The following is a 24,253-nucleotide window of genomic DNA, read 5'->3' on the forward strand; positions in this document are numbered from 1 at the left end:
CCACCTATCAAGCAAACCTCAGTCATTGTGGACACATCCCCTGATGCCCCAGTCAGGGTCACAGTGTTATGGAGCCTGGCTCCAGGGGCCAGCCATGTGTGCTGGATGGGCTCTGGCCCAAGGGCTGTGCAGAGGCAGCTCCTGAGGAGGCCAAATCGGGGAGTGAACTGCGTGTGTGCAGGCAGAAGGCCTCCTGCCTTCCAGGAGACGGAAGGCCATGGGGCAGCAAGGCAGCCTTCTTTTGCCTATCCTGGGTATCCACCAGTTTTAATTTTGCTATGATTCTAGATGAAGTAGAGACTGTTTCTACTGACTTTAGGTCAGCAGGCTATCTGCTCAGTGGGTCCAGGCATCAACAGGTTCCCAATAGGAGGAATGGACCCTTTCCCACTTTTTGCCAATTTTATTCTTATTTGCTCTTCTCCCCAGAAGGAAGCAACAAGGGTAAAGAGCCCATCGGGCTTTCTGCGTGCCCAACCGCCCTCACTGCAGAGGTGAATTAGATAATAAGCAAGTGGAACATATTGTGCTATGACTATAAAATATATCTCAGTTTATACCTCTGGTATGAGATGTTTCCTATAATGTTTGAAAGGACATGTCTAGGCAGGCAGGCTTTTCTAATTTCTTTACTGTAGGATAGTTATATCAGGGTCTAGCAAAACAAGAAATGGAAAGACTGTTCCAGTTTTGTTCTAGAGCATGGGTGGGACTAGATGGTAGTATCAGGCAGAATTCTAAGATGGCTGCCAAGATTCCTACCTCTTGGTGTATATGTCCTGAATAATCCCCTGCCTTTGTGTGTGAGGGGGATTTTGGAATATGGTGGGATAGTTATTCCTATGATTAGGTTATGTTACATGGCACAGTTCACTTTAAAAAGGGAGATTATCTTTGGTGGGCCTGACCTAATCAGGTGAGCCCTTAAAACAACTGGGCTCTTCCTGAAGAAACAGATTTGAAGTATGAAAGAGATTTGAGACAGGGGTGATTCTCCACTGATGGATATAAAGATGGATGGGGCTATGGAAAGTGGAGACAAAGAGCAGAAAGCCAACAAGAAAGCAAGGGCTTCAGTCCTCCAACTACAAGGAACTTCATTCTACCAACAAACTAAATGAGCTTGAAAGTGGATTTTTCTGCAGAGCCTCTAGACAGGAACTCATCTTGACTGATACCTTGAGTGTGAGACTGAGCAGAGAACCCAGTTGAGCCACACCTGGACTTCTGATTTACTGAACTGAGAGCTAATAAATGTGTATGGTTTTAAACCAGAAATAAACTCACACACTATGGTCAATTATTCTACGACAAGGGAGACAAGAATATACAATGAAGAAAAGACAGTCTCTTCAATGAGTGGTACAGGAAAAACTGGACAGCTACATGTAAAAGCATGAAATGAGAACACTCCCAAACACCATATGCAAAAATAAACTCGAAATGGATCAAAGACCTAAATGTAAGGTCAGACACTATAAAACTCTTAGAGGAAAATATAGGCAGAACACTCTTTGACATAAATCGCTATAATATCTTTTTTGATCCACCTCCTAGAATAATGAAAATGAAAACAAAAATAAACAAATGGGACCTAATTAAACTTAAAAGCTTCTGCAGAGCAAAGGAAACCATCAACAAACTGAAAAGACAACCCACAAAATGGGAGAAAATATTTGCGAATGAAGCAACTGACAAGGGATTAATTTCCAAAACATACAAGCAGCTCATGCAGCTCTATGTCAAAAAAACAAACAATCCAATCAAAAAATGGGCAGAAGATCTAAATAGACATTTTTCCAAAGAAGACATACAGATGGCCAAAAAACACATGAAAAGATGCTCAACATCACTAATTATTAGAGAAACGCAAATCAAAACTACAATGAAGTATCACCTCATACCAGTCGGAATGACCATCATCAAAAAGTCTACAAATAACAAATTCTGGAGAGGGTGTGGAGAAAAGGGAACCCTCCTACACTGTTGGTGGGAATGTAAACTGTTGCAACCAGTATGGCGAACAGTGTGGAGGTTCCTTAAAAAACTTAAAATAGAACTACGATATGATCCAGCAATCCAACTCCTGGGCATATATCCAGACAAAACCATAATCCGAAAGGATACACACACGCCAATGCTCACTGCAGCGCTATTTACAATAGCCAAGACATGGAAGCAACCTAAATGTCCATCAACAGAGGAATGGATAAAGAAGATGTGGTACACATATACGATGGAATATTATTACTCAGCCATAAAAAAGAATGAAATAATGCTATTTGCAGCAACATGGATGGAACTAGACATTATCATACTAAGTGAAGAAAGTCAGACAGAGAAAGACAAATATCATATGATATCACTCATATGTGGAATCTAATTAAAAAAGATACAAATGAACATATTTACACAACAGAAATAGATTTACAGATACCAAAAACAAACTTACAGTTACCAAAGGGGAAACAAGGGGGGGAGGGATAAATCAGGAGCTTGGGACGAACATACACACACTACTATATATAAGGTAGATTTAACCAACAAGGACCTACTGTATAGCACAGGGAAGTCTACTCAATATTCTGTGATAACCTATATGAGAAAAGAATCTAAAAAAGAATGAATATATTTATGTGTATAACTGAATCACTTTGCTGTCCACCTGAAACTAACACAACATTGTAAATCAACTATACTCCAATAAAATTAAAATATGAAAAAAAAGAAACAGAAATCCTATTTTAATATTTTACAATGAACTATTGCTAGTCTTAGCAAATAAATATTTTAAAATAAAAAAAGCCTCTAAGTTTGTGATAATTTGTTATGCAGCAATAACACCAATAATACTACTAATAAAATACTAACCACAAAATTTTAAAATAAATAATAAATAAAAATAAAATAATAATAAAATAATAAATAAAAAATAAAATAATAATAAGCTAATACAATGGTATTCCACTTAAAGATAAGTTAGGATTTTTTTTTTTGTCTCCTCTTTTCCTGCCTTTCTCCAAAGCTTTAATCCATTTCCCCACCATGTAGTTATTTCATTGACTATAACTAGAAAATACCATTTTGCCAGATTAAAAGCTCCTCTCATACCACTTACTTATTAGAGTTATTTCTTTCTTCCCCCCCTCACAGTTGATTTGAGATGCAGAGACGTATGCATCTTGGGTATATTATATACATGTTTAGGGCTGGAGGATCAAACCAGAAAATACAGATCTTGAGAATTAAGGCAAATAATCTGTGTTCTGACGTAACTCAGATATATTTCATTCATTGTAGCTACTTATCTTGAAACACAGTAACCTTGGCATAATGGTTGAAGAAAAAAGAGAAGCAATGTAAGCATAAATGTCTGAACATTTTAATATCTTTTTTTGATAAACATTACTAGAATGCCACGTATTTGGATCCATGTTTTTCCTGAGGAAAACCTGCATTCTATCTTCTGCTTCCTGATACTGCAGCTGGATCCTATTATAAGGGTAGGACACAACATGGGAAGCATGCCTAAACTTTTAAAGCTACAAAACAAAAGCTAATCTTCATTAATTAGATGTCTAGATTATGCAGATTGACCACTGTGTTATTATATGTAACATGGTGAAAAACACTCTTATATGGTTTGTTGATAGTTCCACGTAGGTAATTTATCTAAGCCTTATTTATAAAGATATTGTATTAACCACAAAGGCAGAATTTGGTGTCAGGTAAAAAAATCAGATCAAACTGTGACTTTGTGGTTGATGGCTGAAAGAATGCTTTACAACAAAGGCAAATGAGAATGCAATATGATGTCTTTCTAACATTTAATTCAAGAAAAATTTCATCTCCAGCACAGCTTGACCTAGAGCTACTACATAATGCAGAAATAAGTGAAAATATTAACAAGTCAATGATTTATAACTAAGACTCACCATTTAAAACCCATATTCTCTGCCTTTGCGAAAACCATGGAATTGGATTAAGAGAGAAGCCACCTAATTTTAGATTTAAGCAAATGTGGACAATGGATTCTTAGAATAAAGGATAAGTCTGAGCATCACAAACCCTCACCTGATTAAGGATTAGCTGTTTTAGTAAAAAGGAAGAACTTACGAAAAAATACTCATAGTCCATAATGTGGAAAAACTTCAAGATCTGGGAATCCAGGTAAATCATGACTTTGTTTTTACCAACTTTAACCAAAGTCTTCCCAGGTGCTAAAGTCAGTACTAAAGAAAAGCTATTACAAAACTATTCTGTTAAGTAATTATCATCTTTGCTTCAACTTCTTATACCTGTGTCTATATATGCCATCTATGTAATTATGTTGAGGGAAAACACTCCAAGCTCAAAAGAAGTGAACAACTTCAGTTTCTGCTCACACAGACCTTGTCAAGTAGCCAATGACTTGTCCTTTCATTGTGAGTGACTAATATCAATGCTGGCTCTAAAGAAAGACACTTTTCATAATCGCCCAACAATCTGCTAAGTGAAAACATATGAATGGGCTTAGGCAAAGCCTGCCAGGGGTCTTTGCTGAATGGAAAACAGGTGCTCTCATTCTGTGCCACGTAATACCCCATTTACCCCCAAGTCCAAAGGTTACAGGACTAATAGCTGCCTTGTGGTAATCAGGGAAAGCCAAGACACTAGCCCTGGTGAAACATCTGGGACATATTTTACATACTTGCAACATATGCTTCAGGTTCAATTAAAGTGAGGCTTTGGCACATTTATTAATCTTTTTTACTTTTATCCTATAAGAGGACCCACTGACCTGACCCCACTATTATACCATATGAGAAAACAGAGAAATAATGAGAGCTAGAGGTCAGTACCTGCTCGTATGGCAAAAAAACACACTTGTTTTCTCATGAAACTCCATTACGCATGACTCTATACACAAACTTTAAATAGAGGAACCAATGAATTTTTTAAAGTAGGAAATTACCCTTCTCCCACTCAGACACATCTGATAGCCAAGACTTACACTTACCACTGCGAGAGCCAGTCAAGAGACGGAAACTGGTAAATAGAAACTTGAAGGATCCTTTCATGTTTTCATTTCTTAAATTAAAAACTTTGTATTTCCAGAATATAAGCTTTCCACTCTAAGATTCTTCCCTCTATGATGCAAGTCTCTAAAAGTCTACTGTAAATTATTACAGTTGAAATTTTCTTTTTGTTCAGATATGATTTTTATACTATCAATTGCGTTATGAGTGAAAAAAAGCAAAACCTTCTTATATATCACTAAAATAAAGGGTTGGATTTATGAAAATCAGCTCACAATCCTTTCATATGGAAAACACACCGTTTGTCGGCATCCTGTACAGAAGAATACAGTTAAATTCACACAGTCATTTAAGCTCTCGCTTTCAATCAACTTCGGTAACGAGACCTGAAAATATGTTAGAACCAGGGTGTCAATCTCAGACAACCAAACACTGGATAACAACAGATGCCACTCCAGAGATCTGGGGTTGTTTCCACCCTGGCATGTTCTACTTGACATCTATGTTTTGGTGAAACTGGTTAACCAGGTGTGCTAACATCTAAGTGTGCCACTCCTAACATCCTCTCTATTAAAAGATGACCAAAAAGGGAGATTAGTGGTATAGAATATCAACAAACTGGCTAAAAAAATATAGGTTGACTTCAAGCAGGGGCACTGAAGTACTAGGCTTCACCAAGGGTTTCCACTTACTAACATTTCTTGGGAAACGCCTGCTACCAGAATGGACCTTTAAGGCGGCTTTAATAATAAAGCAGCAACAAGCAAGGGAAAATGGCCATAAATGGATGGCAGCTCAGTGTTTATCAGCAGAGAAATGATGATTCAGAGCTGGCATGTTGAGTTTAAATACAAGCTCTCTACAGCTCTACAACTGACCTTAACAATAAATCATATCATTTATTGCCAGAAGTGTATGCTCATGTTATTCAACATTAAAAACAAGCACATACGTGTTTTTGCAGAAAGGAGATTTTGTTACTTTATGTTTGATGATGTTGCTAATGACTAAATGATGTCCAGAAGAAAAACCTCACATAAAAACTCTATGAATTTAAAAATGTTTGAAATAGCAGTAGAAGGGAGAAAGTGTGTGTGTGTGTATGTTTCTGTTTTCCTTCCAGCATTGAATATGTCAGGAAAAAAATCATTTGGGAAGTTAACTAATCACTGTGAATTTTTTTGACATTTCCAATGCTTGCTTCCAGCACTCAAATTCTTATACTGGGATACAAGTGTACATCTCTACTGGAATCAAAGGTCAAGGGCGTAAATTAAGATACACTGTTTTTCTCCTTTCTTTAAAAAATTTCAGTGCTTTACTACAACAGAAGTCAGATAGATTCCATGAAGGTCAAAATCTGGTATTATAGGCTGAACAATGTGGAAATAATGAATGATATTCTCACTCCCCCCTCAGTCACTCCCCGCCCCCCAATCGCACCCTAAGACTTTTTAGATTTTAGATCTAGAAGTGCCCAAAGATGATGATAAACCAGCATCCCTAGCCTCCTTGCCATAGAAAGCTGTTCTTCCGACCTCAGACACTGCTGCGGTGGTGCAAGGCCATTCTGATCCCTCCTTCCAGTTGTCCCCTCTCCCCAGGGGACAACCAATCCAAGCGGTCCCAGAAACTAGCTGTTATTTACTGTGGTCACCAACCCCAAGCCAACCAGCAATCGAAATACGAGCCTCTCTGAACAGACTTTCCTGACCAAGGAGCCGCGGGCCATTCCAAGTCTAAGCCAGGGCAGTGAGCACTGGGTTTATTTAAATGCCCTCTGGAGCCCTCCGCACACGTGTTCTTTTGCTGAGCAATTCTTGGAAAATTACAGATGACAATATCCATGTTTGACACATGCAGGCTGCTATTTTTTTCACTCCTCTCTTCCCCCCAAGTGTAGCCTGATTTGTAATACTCAAGATAGGACAAATTTTTGCCCTTCAAAAACAGTTGTCACTGCCGTTATCTTCGTGAGAGCTATCAAGTTCCAGACAAGCTGAATTATTTTTTTTTTGTTCCTGGCAGAAAAATATTTGACCCAGCTCTGGACAAAAGCGAAGACGATTTATAGCCCTCTCTCCCTCTTTGCAACATGCAGTGGCATTGTTAGGATGATAAACAGCACTGTCCAATTTTCTGGACTCAAACACTTCAACTCCTTTTTAACTGTCTGTGAAAACAGTGTCATGTCTACATTTCCCCATCCCCAGGTACCCAAGTGCTGGGAAAGATAATTACCTTGTCATCTTTGTCATCTTCTTCTTCCTCGTCCTCTAGCATGTCCTCCACTACCTGCAGACAGAAACAGAAGTCGTTTTCATGCTCTTAAAGGAGAGAATTTTGTTCTGTCATTTTGAACCTTTTAGAAGTGAAAACTTTATTAACATTTGAAACGGACGCACTGAGAGGGAATATCTGATCTAGAGATAGAGATTAGGAAAATGCTATGCCTTTAATTGATGAACACCAGGGAACTGAATGCCAGTCAGGGGAACCCTATTTGTGTGAAATGTTCTGTGACAATTTAAAGAATTGGAAATATGCATAAGGTAAACTAACACTAATTTGAAGGATGCTTTAAATCAGGAGATTTCTTTTTTTACCTACTCCATTGTCTATATTAATTAGGCACTTTAAATTTGGAGCTAGATAACTAAGCAGAAAACAGCTCTGCTATTTCTAATTTACTTGTCACCAAACCTTAAGATAAAAATCTATGCCTGTTCATTGATTCATGTTGGTGAGCTATGGCATAAAGCTAACAATATCTTTCATGGCTCCAGTTTTAATTCTGACATGTAAGTGTCAACTCTTGACCATCTCTGAATTACTTGTTCATTTTGTGGATTACCTGAAACTCTAATTTTAATTCTCTGTGATTTTACACATGGATTACACTATGAGAATGAACATTACTACTGAAAGAAAATAAGAGATGTATTCAATAATCAAATGTGTATATTATGTATATATAACCCATGTAGATAGATACGCACGCATGCATTTTTTAATGGCTCCTGGTTTACCTACTTCAGCAGAATGGTATAGTCATTTTGGATTTGCCAAACAATTTCCCCTTGCCTGGATCAATATATAACTACAGGCATTACAAATGAGACCTCACCCCATTTCAGGTGTTTTATCATGTTTTTATACACACACACTCCATGGAATCCAAAAATTTTAAAACTCTGTGGGGAGCTCTTATTCAGGTAAGTGCTAACTTATAACTGTATTTATGCCATTTGATATAATTTCTTGTGGTGCTTCTATTTTTTTATCCAGTATCTTTATCTCTGAATAAACTCGACAGAATCATGGTTATCAAATATTTTTAAACCTTTCTCCCAAAGCTCCTAACTTTAGAAGACAGCGATAGCTAGCTCTTCTTTCATGTGGCTTTAGGATAGAGACAGGAATACGCTATGAATGAAAACTTCAGTAACTAAGACTTACTAAACAAAGAGTTACATAAACTGAGATAATACGTCAGGACCCTCAGTTATCCTAATAATTTTTCTCAAAGTTTCTAAAAGCATTAACGGATTTAAAAGAAGAGCCCAAACACAAACTTCTAGTTCTCACGAACTGATATATAACTAAAAGCATCTGACACTGGGAAATTGTTCTTAATTTAATGTCATACTTTAAATCTTCTATTAAGTGGTAGAATCTGGTGGTCTTTCATTTGGACACTCAGCATTTCAAAAGAATCAGAGTAGCACAATGTTCTGTTTCCAGTATCAGGTTAGAGTTTACACTGATTTTGGGGGCATATAAAGTAGTTCAGCCTCAGCAAGAAAGAAGGACTCTTGACATTCTAACTATACTCAGCCACTCCATAAGCATTTATTACAAATGCCCTTGTCCAAGGCACACAGTACTAGGGACTGTGGGAATAGAAAGATGAATAACACACATATACTTCATCTATAGTCATGTCAGCCCACAAGAGGCTTATAATCTAATAGAATTTAAATGGGGGCTATCAGATAGACTTTCATGTTGACTTTTAACTTCCTGAAAATTTGAAGCATGCATATCATAAATATATAGACAACAATAGTGACAGTGTATAATTGAGGTGCTGTATGCCAGGCTATTCCAAACTGGGACCTTTGTGATGGAGGTTGAAATAGGAGAGGCAGTCACAATATTTCAGTACATTGTGTTGCATCAAAAGAATTCACCTAACACAGCAAGTAGCTAAACTAGAACTCAAACCCAGATTGTGGGATAGCAGAGCCAGCTCTGAAACCCTGCCCAGTTCTAAAACCAAAAAAAAATAAAATAAAAAAGGGAAAAAAGGAAAAGAAAAACAAAAACACGATTGACCTCTCACATGATTTTTTTAATGATTATACTTTTGTATCTCTTATAAAATGGTGTTATAAATTTTTGATTTATATTAAGTAATATTTTAAGGTTGGTCATTATCTATTTTTAAAAAATAAAAATTATATATATTTCAGGTATACAATATGATTATTTGATATATATTAGATTAAGTAATTTTTTCCTAAAATTACTCATGTAGAGTCATATATCAAATATGGAAAATGAAATGAATATTATACTTTTATTCTTATACATAAAAATCAAACAATATTTTAGGTGGTTATTGTTAAGAATGTATTATGTATCTCTCCTCTTCAGTACTTACCGTCGTACTACAGTGCAAGGAAGGCAGAATGGTGTCAGATTGTGCCTAGCAGTTCATAATAAGTATTCAAGAAATATTTGTTGATAGACTGAACAGAAGAAAACCTCATCTATGTTTCATATCTTTGAACATGCATTTTGGTAGAGGGCCTATCATTTATCTCGCAGAATTCAACTAGCTCACCTGCAAAGACTTATACCTAATCAATGATGCAGATTAATAAAAGCAAATATTCAAACTGTTTTCAAAGATTTGCCTGGCAATAGAAAGCATGGATATTTAACTGCTACTTTAAGATTTGGAGATCTCCACTATCTTTAAGTTGATTTTCAAAGATTCAAAATATTATTGAACCATAAAAATAACCAAGAAGTTAATTTATGCATTTCACAGATCAGTTGCAGATCTTATGTTCAAGAAGGACTCAAAAGGTCTACAGAATCAGGCTCTTCATTTGCAAAACCCAAACTGTTCCCACCCTGCACAAGTGGGTAATTGGCTACGCACAATTGCCCCACAAATGCGCAGCCAGAATCACCCAAACACAACTATTTGCTTTTACATTTGGCAGAAAAGTGTTGTGTTAGCGAGAGGCCTTTGTGTTGTGTTGTAGCACCCGAGTGAGGGCTTTTCCCCTCCTCCAGTGACTTTTTAACGTTACAACATAAACATCTACAAGTGAGGATTTATAATACAGATGGTTTCCTAGTGATGCCTTTAAGCTGCTTCAGAATGTATCCCACTATTATGGTTTGCTCAGATGAAGCTTAAGGTGCCTTGGAAAATGGAGATGATAATAGCACCTTCCCCACAGTGTTGATTAGGGGTCCAATGAGACAATGTATTTAAAGTGTTCAGCACAGTTCCTGTACCGAAGTACTAAAAAATGTGAGCTACTAATAAAAGTAGAAATAACATCAATTTAATAATATTTAAACATTAATTTTTGGAAATTAAATGATATATATATTTTTTCCTGGGCAAAATATTCAGGGTTCTGAATGACATACACAATTCTGGTTCATGTTTCATTGACACTAAGGAACATATAAAGGGGCACAGGTAGAGTCATGGATAAAGATTCCCAATTAAAATGATAATGGTTTTACAACTAATTTTCAGGCTTTAAGGGTCCAATGAAATGGACGGCTTTAAAGGCAACAGTGTCTCAGAAGCTGGGCTGTGCTCTAAGACATAAGCCCTGGCCAAATGCAATGAATACAGAAACTGCAAACTGAGCTTTTAAAAACAAACTGTATGTATCACTGAAGTGCATTTAATGATTGCACAAAATTGCAACCTTTCCCAGAGAACTCAAGTAACACCTAATATTTAGAAAGAGAGTGCTGGAGTTTAACACTTAACTAAGGAAACAAATAAAATAAAGGAGTCCCAGTCTCAAATTCCAGCTCTTTCCTCTTCAAATAAAACCAAATAAGGGCTACATAGTTTTGTTTTCAAGTATACAAAGTCCAGTTGCCCAAACATTTGTCAGTAATAATTTAATAACAACACATCTGTAGGATTTCCTTGAGGAAAAAAAAATGAAGAGTGACAAAAATGCATGTGTTAGAAGAGATAAATTTTTACAAAGTTGGGTTTTTTCCTCTTTTCATAAGGGGGAATATCTCAGATTGGCCCTAGAATTCTTTTTCCAAATTATGCTTTCTGATACCTTGCTTGAAAGCAAGTAGTATTAATCAAACAAAGGAAGGGCACTAGGGAAATCAGAAAGATGTAATGCAAGCAGTTAAAAGTGACATGACCTTCTGTAATGTCGCCCGTCACAGACTTATATGCCACACACTGGAGGAAGGTCTTGAAAGAAACTGATTCTTGGTACTATTCCTTGAATGTAATACTAATAAAGATGACATTTAAAAAAACACACGTAGACAGCCCCAAATGCAGCGTTCCAGCTACATTACAGCCAAAGAATAAGCAGGTAACACTATTTTTAAAACCATAATATTTCTTCTTTCGTAGTCCACATTTGCTGAACATTTGTCATTATCATATAAAATATAACATGTAGCTGTATATTTTAAAAATCCATTTTCAAAATGGAGCAAAACTGCATCTGAAGAATCTGTATGTTTTATACAGTTGTATAGGAGGTCTATTAATATGACTTAATTATAATTTGATACAACTAAATGCTTTATGATTTGCAAGGAAATAAAATTTTATTTGGCTGAAAATGTTAAAAATGATGCTGGTAATCTGAACAAAAATATGACAATATGTTTAGAATTACTCCACTAGACAAAGATGTATAAGGGAGGGGACCAGCAGGATGCAGAAAAGGCAGACCAAAACAGTAAAAGGATGAGGAAAAGTAGATTCGGGTAAACTTCACTATTAAAATCATCACGGGACAGTGGATACTAAGTCCTGCTTTTTAATACTAATTTAGGGTGCATGTTTGAAAGCTAAAATGACAAAAGGGGGTTAAAAGTTCCATGAATAATTCTTAAAACACTTTGTATTATGATTTTCCCAGGGCTAAAGTCTTCCACTTATTTATATCTCTTTAAACAAAAAAGGAAAAATCTTGGTTATGTTACCTTTGTAAGATAAGTATTGAGTACCACAAAGCCAAAAACCCTGGAAAGCCAAAGCTGACACAAACCAGTTTCTTTTATATGTTTACTTTTTCCCTCAGAAATAATCTTTGAATTAAATGGATGTTTTTCTATGTTCAGAATGAATAGTTGCACAATTCAAATTGCTTTACTCAAAACGGTCTATAAAAAAGCAACACATTTAAATTAAAGAAGAAATCACTGCTGTCCAGATGTGCAACTGTGATGTTAAAAAATTAAAGAAAGAAAACTGTCACAAAAGAAAGAAGTTTCATATTTAATTTTATATTCATAGAACATCCAAATGTGTACAGATGCTTATATTTGGATGCATTACAAACTAAATGCTTATTTCCACTCTAGAGATATGGAGGAATTTGGGTAGAGCAGTTTGCTTCAACATGGTCTGGAGTTCATTTATACCATTTTGTGTGTACATAAACCAAGCAGAACAGGCATTTGTGTGCCAATGGATATATTACACGTGCAAGTATCATATGAAATTATTGAAAGTCTATGAATTGAGAAGATGCATATAACCAACCACTCAGATTATTTCGGATCACTTAAAAGCACTGGAGGTTGGGCTGAAGACTTTTGTGGTCAATAAGATCATTATAGGTGCGCCTGTGCTGTCATTTTCACCACAGGACACCTGCACCTCTCAAGATTTTTGATAAGGAACTTTTGCGAAATGAATGGTGCAGTTAACCTGTACGTATAATTTACTCCACATCTGAAAGAATAATAAAACCCATAAACAGGTCTGGAATACACTGTTTAGTCTATCTCAAAAGCAACTGCATGTATGATGGCTGCTTAGTTTGATTCACGCTATTAAGAATTTGACCTTGGAGTATTTCAGCTACAGTAGTCATCAAGATAACTGAACCACTAGATGTAATAATAATTAGTGTGATAGGCTTGCCAGTGAAGCTGAATATATTGCAATACAAAAGAAGGCAGACTAAAAAGAAAAGCATTATTACTTACTGCTAAAAGACTTCCGGATTTTTACAGAGACACTCAAATACAATTATTTCTTCTTGCAGAATGCGTTTCCTTGGCTCATTCTGGGAAGTGCCATGTTATAATTTAGTCTGATTCTTAATAGGAAATGTGGCTTTAATGTGGCTATCAGATGACTTTTGATGCATGCCACTGATTACATACAGCCTGAATTCTGCATCATCAACAACAGCATTCTTATTTGCAGTATAATATGCTTTGCTGTAAGGTGCAAGGACAGTAAATTTACTTTACTGGCCAAGAGTATGTAACCTTTTAGTCTTTGCCAGCTTAATATGCAGAAAAACCCTTCCATTAAGAAAGGCTAAATACAATATAAATTCTATAATCAGTATAAGCATCTTAAATGAATTTCTTTTCATATTTCCTTCTCAGTGTTCTTAAATGTTCATTTTTATACTTACACAAAGCACTGTGAACAGAATTCTAGTGTTTATTTGAACTATGTCTCCATCTAAAGGCTTCACAATGTATTGTATTTTTGCTTGTAGGGAAAATTCTAATCTTGGCGTCTTTACAATATTGCATGTTAATTTGATTGAGCAGGGAAAAAACAGGTCAACTATTAACCTGCAATGTGTTTTTTAAAAACTAATGCTTTCTTGAAGCAATATTATTTTTCAGGTTAAAAATTATACAAAAGGCCAAAAAATTGAATTGTTTAATGTGCTTTGCAAATGAAATTAAAAGATAACTAGACTTACCACTAATCTATTTTATAAAATTTAATTTTTTCAAAGCAAAACATTTTTGTTCATTAATAATAAACAGATTTCAAATAAAAAAGAAAATTATATCCTTTAGCCTCTCACTATAAAACCAAGTTTCCATTCCAGAAGCACAAATTTGTAACAAAAAAGTGCACAATTTTAAATGTCTCAGGTTTTAAAAACAACCTTAGGAATTTTTTTAAAGTGTCTAATACACATTATCTATTTAAAACATTTTCTGCAAAGCAGGGGGAGGGAGCTGCTATGATCTCCAGTCTTTTCCAGTCTTCTCAGAAATGTTCTTCACTCTAACCCCGTCAGATATGTTTGGGAGCATTAGAGTTGCAATAGGCAAGAAGTTCTTTTCAGGTAAATGTATAGTTTAGCAGATATAATAAAGGTAAATGCTACACTTCGGGAAGATTAGGTACCTTTAAACAATAGAATTTGAAAACAAAAAACCATTAATCTTGGAAATTAATATGAGCAAACTTTTGAACCATATTGCTCTGTTAGGTTTGATTTACTTTTTACAAAAATTCACTGCTACTGCCTATTTTAAGCAATGTAATTGGGAGTAGTAGAGGGGGTGAGAAGAATAGGTGGACATTTGAAGAGAAAAATATTCTGATGCTAATCTGATTTTTCTTCTTCTTTTTTTTCCCTTGTGCCTAGAATATTTTGAGGCCTGAGAACATTATGTCAGATAGTCTAACTTTAAAAATGGAGCAGATTTTGAATGTCAAAAAATCATAGAAAACTTCAGTTTTTTCCTTGTATTTCTTTTCTATAAATAATAATGATAAAGTATTTTTTTACCTTTTTTGTAAAGAATAATCACCTCCCAAAAGACAGCCTATGTAGGTCTCTACATTGGAACTGGAAAGAATGTGTGTGGTGAATGGTGAATTGTAGCACAAAAGCCTGCATGAAAAGGATGTTCAGGAAACCTCACACAAAACCTCTGTATCCATTTTATCATGAGCTTCCCAGAGCTCTATATTCTAGGAAAAGCTTGCCTGGTCCACTTATCATTTCAGCTTTATGTAGTGTACTGTGTGATTGCTAAATTAGTGCATAATGTATTTATAATATTTATAGTACCAACATTTAGTTAAATAACCTTTATGTAAGATTTATGTTGATTTTTTAAAAATTTCTCATTTAATGGCAAATTATGAGGAACATGTTTCATAAAGATAATTCTCCATTTAAATTCATCAGTCCATTAAATATTAAAATTATGTTTCTGATGCAATCGAGAACAAATTTGTCCAGCCTCAGTGATTATTTGCACTCATAAAAATTAGGCTTGATTAATAAAATTTAAATGCTTGATTAAGTTGACATTTTCATGTTCTATTCTGATTTATTAAAATTAGTCCCTGTGCCCAGGCCTGGTATGCTAGTAGGTTTACCTTTCTCCTTCTCTTAGTCAACATCCAGAGTGAAGCTGTTAGGAAAGAGTATTTTGCTATGGACTCAGTGATGGTTTCAGGGAAGGAAATGCCCTGTTCTCTGCTCATGGTGCTGCTGGCCTTTGTCTTTATGCCCTGTGCGTGGTGGAGATTTGTATTACTATAATCAAGAAAAATGTTTCTTCCAAATATCTATGGATATGATCTGTAAAATGGCATACATTTTTGGTATTTCTATAAATTTCAGTTTTCAAGAAGCTTTAATCTGTAGTGGATTGTTCAAATTTCTTTGTCAGCTTTTTTTTTTGATAAAAATGTAGTTTTCATTTTGTGGGACTTCCATATATATAGCAGGGGTATGATAGACACAGGAAATCTTTCTGTGGCAATTTTACTATCTTTGTCCACAAGTTCAAAACCAAGAAGGACTAATGGCCGTGGAAAACCATTCTCTTCAATAGTTCTTACAAGTGAACTGTTTAAGAGATGTGGTTACTTCTACTATGTTTAAACACCCATTTTACCCCCACTGGTTTGCCCTGTTTTATACAAAATCAGGTGCCTAATTGTCATTTATTGAGCACTCACTATATGCTTAACACAGTGTGCTGTCTCTTTAATCCTCACAAGACCTCAACAAAGGTATGTATTATCCCCATTTTACTGATGAGGAAACTGAGGCTTAGGGAAATGAATAAATTCATACAGCTAACAAGTGGAAGGTCTGAAATGTAATGCCAGGTCTTTGTAATTTCAAAGTTTGGACTCTTAACCTCTACCAACTGTAAAGTGGTAGTGGCAACACTCATTTTTAAGATGTTTCTGCTGTTGCCCATGGGAGTGTAACATATCTGGAAACTTTGTTTAGGTGAATTGTCTCTCATTTAAGCATGTTACCAGAATATTGTTATTGTTTAAAAAATAAGTGATATGGTATCATGACTATTTTCTTTTTCTTGAATGATGAAGTACATTCAATAACACATGACAGAAAATGCCCTTGAAGGCATAGTTTAGTTTGGTTACCTGCACATACTACTCCAGTTCTATGTACAGAAAGGCTTTAAAATTCCACGCTCTTAATAAATTTATCTCATGGAACACTAAAAACAAAGAATACAAAACTCTCAGGTTTATTGGACTCCCAACAATGGTTCTGATTTATAAACTTTTTCCACAAGCAGATAAAGACACATCACTTGGTTTCTATTTTTAGTTTGTTAATTGAAGTCTTGCCATTTCGTGTCCCCTTTCTGGACTAGGGACAGTAAGTCTCCACAAATGTTGTATGAAACCTTCAGCTAACACCACCCCACCACACGGGGCATGAGGCAAACTAGTCCTGGGATCATGAGTCGGCCAGAAGGTGTTTCTGTTGGTCCTACATGCTAGGACACAACACATCACCATAATGTGTCAAGGAGTTTTGGCTATCTACCAAGAGGAGGGTGTATAATCATTTAGAAAGAACCAACACAACATCACTAGAAATAGGTGGGAAAACACAGCCACCCTGAGAAGTGAGACCCAAACCGTGGATATCCTTTCTTCTCCTCTCCTAAGTCCCACTCTTCAACGACAGAAATGACCAAATTGTGGAGGCAGACCTTTTGGAAAGAGAACAGAAATAATAAAACCATTTGGTTGACAAATGGGTAGATGTTTGGGTTGGACACTTTGGAAAACCATTGAGATGGTGAATTCTTTGGATCCATGGGAGACTTTGAGGAGAGTTTAGGAAGTTGGTTTTCCAATGAGTTCCTGGGGATCCAGGAGTCAACTGGGGTTCAAATAAGAGAAATTCAGCCATTTATAGGGGCAAGATCTTCAGGTTTCCTTCAAGGCTGCCAAGACAATTCATTTGGTGTAAAAAGAGCTGGGTTTCAGGGCAGAAATCCTCTATAGGAATGAAGAGTATCTCTTTACCTTGTTACATTCTCATATGTATCTTTGGGGAATCTGAGCAAGGTGGAAGCGATTCAGGAAGATGGTGAGGGCTGCAGTATGAGAGTAACTATAAGTGTCCTCTGCGGCAACTACCACTAACTTTAAATTCTAAGTATCTCTCCTGAGTCCTAATAGGTCTAAAGCAAAAGAAGTCTGCCTTCTAGACAGGAGGATCTTTAGTATATTGACTTTTAAAAATAGAACTGTTTTCCTTTATATCTTTCTCTATGTGAACTGACATGTCACGTACAGGTAACACTCATCTTCCAATTTGAAGTTGAGCTGCAGTTTGAGAATAGAGTAAAAAGATAGACAATGCACTGAAGTATTAAAGGCAAACATGGAGTTACTGAGTGAAGGGACAGACGGAAGGTTGGAATAAGAGCTGTGGCCACAGATCGGTAGACCCTCTTTCTTTATATATGCAGCACACGCACACGTATCTGGGATGATCTAAATGTTTTTTGGCTGCACGCTCTGCATTTCATATATAGACCTCGATCACTGCACCTATTATACCCACGTATTCCACTTAGTTGTTTGTTTCCCTCACTAGACCACAAACTGTCATGGGCAAGGACCAGGTCTTTTTTTCTCTCCTTCTTTTCCATCTCTCTCTCTTTCTTTTATTTTTATTGAAGTATAATAGATTTACTGGGACCAGGTCTTAATCATCTTTGGACAACAGCTAGCACAGTGCCTGCAAATGTTCAATACATTTTTGTTGAATGAAAATTAGACAATTTTTGATGTGGAAAAAAAATCAGATTAACATACTTAGTATTCATTCATTAAATATTTCTTTGAGCAACTACTGTGCTGCTATATCTGAGACATCTTGTTCTGTGCTGGGATTAGATACACAGATGGAAGATACAGTTAGAACAGTCTGGGGCAGGTGAAGAAGACCCCCGGTGAGCTTTTTATTATAACACAGCTAGGGGGATATGGGAACTGAGAGGGGAGGGTTCACTTAAGCTCTTGGAGTATATGATGGTAGAGATGGGTTGGTAGGGGTAGGGGTGGGTGAGAATGGGCAGGAAGTCAGAGATGGCTCGCCAGGGGAAATGATGAAGATAATTGGTGGTTACCCAGGCATATAGATATAAAATATTAAAACGTTAATGGGTGGCAAATCAGTATTAACTACCAAAAATATTCAAAATGCATATACTCTGACCCAGAAATTCTCCTTCAAGGACTTCGTCAAAGGACATTACCGACAACCTGCTCAGAGATTTGTTTAGGATGTTTCTTTGCAGCGTTCTTTGAGATGGCATAAACACTGGAAACAAACATTTCTAAAATGAGTGTTTAATTGAGAAAAAATAAAGTATTCATATGGTGAAAATTATTCAGTCATTAAAAATCATGTTGTTTTCCAGTAATTTGAGGGAAACTCAAAGTAGGTATACTAACAATGCCTTTAATGTGATCCAATTTTCGTAAAAGATAAAATATATATGACAAGCAAGAACTACACCTTACATTCGCAAACATATATTTCTGTAAGAAAAGAGTAGAAGCTATAGAGAGAGTGTTTTGACTATTTGGGAAACTCCAAATACACTCGGCTGCAGATACTGCTGCCGCCGCCATAGCTGTCCCAGCCACCCTGGGTCCTCCTCTGTCAAGACCATGTCAAGACCCCATCCCTCAAAGCTCCCCTTCCCCCATGGCAGAAGACCACTACTTGACCTCCTCCTCCACTGCGGGGCCTTGACCTGCACACGCCTAGGCTCCCATCTGCTCATCAACACCCACAGGGTCTCCTCCAAGTTCACGGTGCAGCTGGAAGAGGAGCCCTGGAGCTCATCCCAGAGCAAGGTGCCCCAGGAGAGCCAGGCCCTCGCAAGGGAGTGTGCCCACCTCTTCGTGGGCGGGCCTTCTGAGCTCAGCCCCTTCGATGTTTGGCTCCTGCAGCAAGGACTTCAAGCGCTCCAGCCACCTGTCCTGGCACAGTGCCACACATCGTGCCGGATGGCCCGCTGCACATCTGTTCTGGTGCCCATGCGGCTTCCAGGCGCAGCACGAGCACCTCCACTAAGTTCAAGACCAGACCTGCACTGCCCTTCCCTGGGCCACCACGTCTGTCCCACACAGCACCACCCACACAAACTCACTGCCAGTGCAGAGGTTACTGCCTTATCCTAGACCTCAGTTTCCCCAACTATACAAAGAGAGAAGCATCATTCCTTCCTTCTTTGCTTTCTGTTGTGTTAATGTGGACCAAGTCTTTGCCGACCCTGGGCCTGTGGAATGGGTGCATTGGAGGAGAGGCAGAGAACACAGGCCTGGGAACCAGTTAGAAGTGGGTTCCGGTCCCACCGTGCTGTGTGAGCCTTTGCAAGTGGCATAAGCTCTCTGAGCTTTGTTTTCCTGCTCTCCCAAGCGGTGAATGGTTGCTTTCTGGGTGAAAGAGATGACAAAAGAGAATGGGGCACTGTCTGCTTCATTTCTGTGCCTCCCCCCTTCTGCCCACAATCTCCACCTTTTGCTCATTAAACATTCCATTCTCAAAACCAAAAAACACACAAACAAACAATCCTGCTGGAATACAGGGGAGATAAAGCTGAAGCTATATGGTTTGGGTGGGACATACACATGAGGAATCTTCTATGCCATGCTCAAAGATATTATGGAAAGACAAAAGTAGCAGAGGGAAAAAAATCAGCATTTTGTTTCAGAACTATCACCTTCCTACAAGTCTTGAGGTAAGAATACAAGCTGTGATTTTGGGGAAAGTTGCCAGAAAAATACAAGACATCCAGTTAAATTGGAATTTAGATAAATACTGAATATTATTTTTATATAAATATCTCCTGTTGTTTATCTGAAATCCCAATTTAACTGGGCATCTGTATTTTTCCTTGCTAAATCTGGCAACCCTAAACTGGGAACAAATTCAGAGGGCTTCAGGGGTTGGAGCTCGAGGAAAATTTGCAACGCAGAAGGCCTTGGTCACCTGAGAGAGAGGGAATGTAGCATGGTGGTGGGAGTGGGGCATTTGAGAAGAGTGGAAAAAATGTGGAAATCCTGTTGGGGTATGTCCAGAGCCTGATGAGGTGATGGTCATCAGTGTACAGGGCACCAGTCTGTAGACTGAGTGATAATCTGGCACATCTAAGTGGTTGCACAGATTTGAGAGGGTCACAAGGGATGAAATTTTCTGCTGACATCTGATTGGCTGTTGGTTTCTACCTCTTTATGCTTGTGATTGTGTTGGAAAAATAAAGGTCTGGTTCATTTCATGGCCCTCCTCACATTTTTGCAAGCTGGTGACCTTCTTAAAAATTTGAGAAAATTTGTTGAAATAAGCAGGAAAAAGAAAAGAGTGATCATCAATTTTTAGATGTGTTTACAGGCTGTATGACTCAGTGCTGCTTCTGTTAAGAGCAAGTACATGGTCTTTTCTGGTACTGAGATGCAAACTCAGGAGGCTCTGATCTATGCTACTTTCTGTGAATGATAAAACCCTTATTGAAGTGCCAAGAGTCTGACCACGCACCAAAAGTGCTTTTCGTATGGAGTCCGCCCCTCTCAGCTCAGCTTTGGCCAGTCTTTTCAGATCCTGTTAGGAATATTTCACTTATGCAATAGTCTACTTATTCAAATATTCCACCAGGAGGACTTCTTTGGAACTGAGAGTACTGGCTGAGAAAATAATAAATGAGTTTGATTTACAGGAAATCATGTCAAACAAACAGATGTTTCTTTGGCAGATGATCCTAAATTGTCCAATCAACAGCATTTATGGTGGCAAAGGAAATTCTCTCCTTACAAGCTTTATTTCTAGACATCAATGTTCTGGGCCTAAGTGGAATAGTCCCAACAACAACAAATATAGTCAGTGCTATTCTAAAGGGGAAAAGAAGCATGGAGGGCTTTGCCATGTGAGGGAACTAACAAAACATTTCAGTATTTCCTAAAATATTTTAGCAGACAGATTTGGGCTCAATTTGTATCACAGTGAGATCATGAGTCAGAGAATGATTTCATTGATCTAGCCTACTCTTCAGTCTTTTAATGACTCTATTGATTAGGCAACTAAGATTGTTAAGTGGGAGGCATATCATGACAGTAAAAATGAATGCTCTTTTAAAGTGTAATTAAAAAGCACTGCTTGAAGAATTTTTGAATATCAAAGATATTCAAAGATTTTCTTCACTAATGTGAAGGATTTTTAGCTTTAATTTCTTCTTCCATGCTCACCTGGGTGGATGGAAGGTAGTCCTCCCGGTCATGAATGTTTTTTGAAATGAACGGGGTCACCTGGGATCAAACAGGTGATCAGTACCCATTCTTGAGAGGTCACCAGGTACCGCACAGGAAGGAATCTGGGGATACCTGGGATTCCAGGTAAGGCTCCAAACACTTAGAAAGTGGATCCCTTGGTAAAGGCATGCCCAAACGTGTACCACAGAAATACCCTGAGGCTTCAGAACAGGGCAGAGCTGGGTTTGCGCCCCACTTACTCTGTGGAGTTTGCTATTAATCATTCTCTTTGATTCTGAATTTCCTCTTTTGTAAAATGAGGATAAAACCATTTAGAATCATTTACTTGATATAATTATTATGAAGTAAAGCAGAAACTAACACACCATTGTAAAGCAATTATACTCCAATAAAGATGTTAAAAAAATAATAATTAAAAAAAATTATTATGAAGAATTAAAGGAGACCATGTCTCTAAAAGGCTTAGCAGGATACCTGATACATTCCAGTTGCTCCATTTTCCTGAATGAGAGGTGAGGAGGACATGGGGGTGGAGTGGGGAAAATGAGGGTTTTCCAACAATCTGTTTGCTTAAAGATAGAGTCAGTACTACTGACCATTCTGAAGCTTAAAGGAGAAATGTGCTCAAAAGGTACCCAGGGAGACCTGGGATGGACCAAAATATAGCCTCAAGAGGAAATGTAGTTGAGAGGTGTGATAAGGAGTGCAAATTTCAGAAAGACTGACAGATCCTAACACCCACTCTGCCACGTTCTAACTAACTGTGTGCCTTTGGAACTATTTAACCTCTCTACCCTGTTTCCCTGTATGTGAAGTAGTAATGATGATACCTGTCTCAGTGAGAGTATAATAGAGCTCTGGTTTCTTTGGCCAACCTGTTTCTTTCATCCTCTGAGATTTGATTTCCCCTCTCCCAAGGAAGGGCTCTTGTAGCCATGCTTCTTCCACGTATGTTCCCTTCCTTGTCACAGAGAAGAGAATAGGCGGTCACCTGATTTAGGAGGCCCCAACACATGGGCTGGGCTGACACAATCATCTTCTCTCTCCTGGGGGAAAACTAAATGACATGATAAAAGAAAGTGCTTAACACAGTGCCCAGGGTGTAATGAGGATTCGAAAATTTTTAACTCCAAAGTAAAGATCACTTCCTGGCATCTACTCTTACAAAATCTCAGTTTATAGTAACTGTAATGTGGATAGTTGGTACAAGCCCAATGGGCAATGCAGGGGTGATTTTCCCCTGGTTCTGGAGTGATGGCTTAAACCAAGAGAAGTATGACATTCATGCCACAGACATTTCTGAATGAAGTTTGTATTAAACAGTTTTCTCTGGAAAAGTCTAACAATTCTTATGCTATAAATTTTAATGTCATGGTCCAAGTAGAGATAGACTTAGATCTAGAATTGCTTATTTTTAACAAGTCTGACTGAGAAACAGCAGAGGTGAAATACCATTGCTAACCACACCTCTTTCTCATGTGCATCTCTAAGTCTACAGCATTAGACTCAGGAACGGCTGTTTCCTTATCCTGTCCTCAACGGGCTCAGCTCATTATATGCAGCAAAACTTACTTGGCAAGGATTACATCTCATTTTTTTCATTAAACTAGAACAGGCACCATGATGGGGAAAAGGTACAGGGGGATTTCAGTTCCTGTGATCTTTCAGTCTCCAAAAAGGAAATGGTCTCCTTAATAAACAATAAATAGACAAAGAAATCCTTTCCTATTTTAGTATTAATCTCAACTATCCACCAATATTTTGAAGACAGAATTTTTACCCAACTATGTACTTTTTATCTTTTACAGTATTTTTTTCCTTTTCTCTTACAACTTCTTATGTCTTGGAAATATTATTTTCTTTTCTCTTTTGCTACACAAACCTGAAGTTTATTTTGATTTGTTTTTCTTTTATAATTTTCATCCTAATTGAATTTTCTCAGCTGAATAACGTACAGATGATTTTTTGTGTGCGACAGAATATCCACCGCCCTCCCCCGCCCCCTGCTTTTCCTGAAACAGAAAGTTTCCTGATTTGGAATCAGCCAATGGTGTGATTAATGCACTTCAGAGATTCCCTAAAGTTTTCACACATGCTGAAAAATTCTGCATTGTTTTGGGGATACCAATAAGGACTTAGGGCAAAGTACCATTCTTCCAGGGCTATCCACTATGCAGTAGATAAGTAGTCAGGCACAGCATAGCAACCCTACAAACACTTTCTCTTAATTTACATACATGTGCTTGTGAATATGTGTGTGCGTGTGTGTGTGTGTGTGTGTGCAATCTGTAACCAGCAAAGTATAACCCAGGTTTCTTTTCAAAAGGAGCAACCAGTTCAAATGCACAGCTGGGTATGGCAGAAAACACATAATTAGACAAATTGGATTTAAGAGTTACGTAAGGTCTCAGCTGAGCCAGTGAATGAGAAGCTGAATGAAGCGTTGTGATTGCTGCTCTGGTGCCTGGAAAGAACAGAATATGTGGATATGTGTGTTTTGGGCAAATAAAAGGCAATCACGGGGAGTTATGGAGTGTAGTTGGCATTCCATGAAAGTTAGACTGTAGCATGTTTCACAGTGGCCTGTGTTGGGGAATAAAATATCGTCCATGGCTAAAAGGGGGATTCAGTCAGAGATATGCCC

The 24,253-nt window shown here is 37.5% G+C and overlaps 1 protein-coding gene across 4 annotated transcripts in view; it reads right to left on the reverse strand.

Moving 5' to 3' along the window:
• The window catches only part of MCTP1 (multiple C2 and transmembrane domain containing 1), a 562,693-nt gene that overhangs the window by 74,547 nt on the left and 463,893 nt on the right, over positions 1 to 24,253 (reverse strand). For all 4 annotated transcript variants that reach the window (XM_061188003.1, XM_061188002.1, XM_061188001.1 and 1 more), the window contains one exon: positions 7,260 to 7,313. In XM_061188003.1, coding sequence (XP_061043986.1) covers positions 7,260 to 7,313 — 54 coding nt within the window. The remainder of the gene's footprint in view (positions 1 to 7,259; positions 7,314 to 24,253) is intronic.

The sequence above is a fragment of the Eubalaena glacialis genome, chromosome 4 (assembly GCF_028564815.1).
Source record: "Eubalaena glacialis isolate mEubGla1 chromosome 4, mEubGla1.1.hap2.+ XY, whole genome shotgun sequence".
NCBI classification, from domain to species: domain Eukaryota; kingdom Metazoa; phylum Chordata; class Mammalia; order Artiodactyla; family Balaenidae; genus Eubalaena; species Eubalaena glacialis.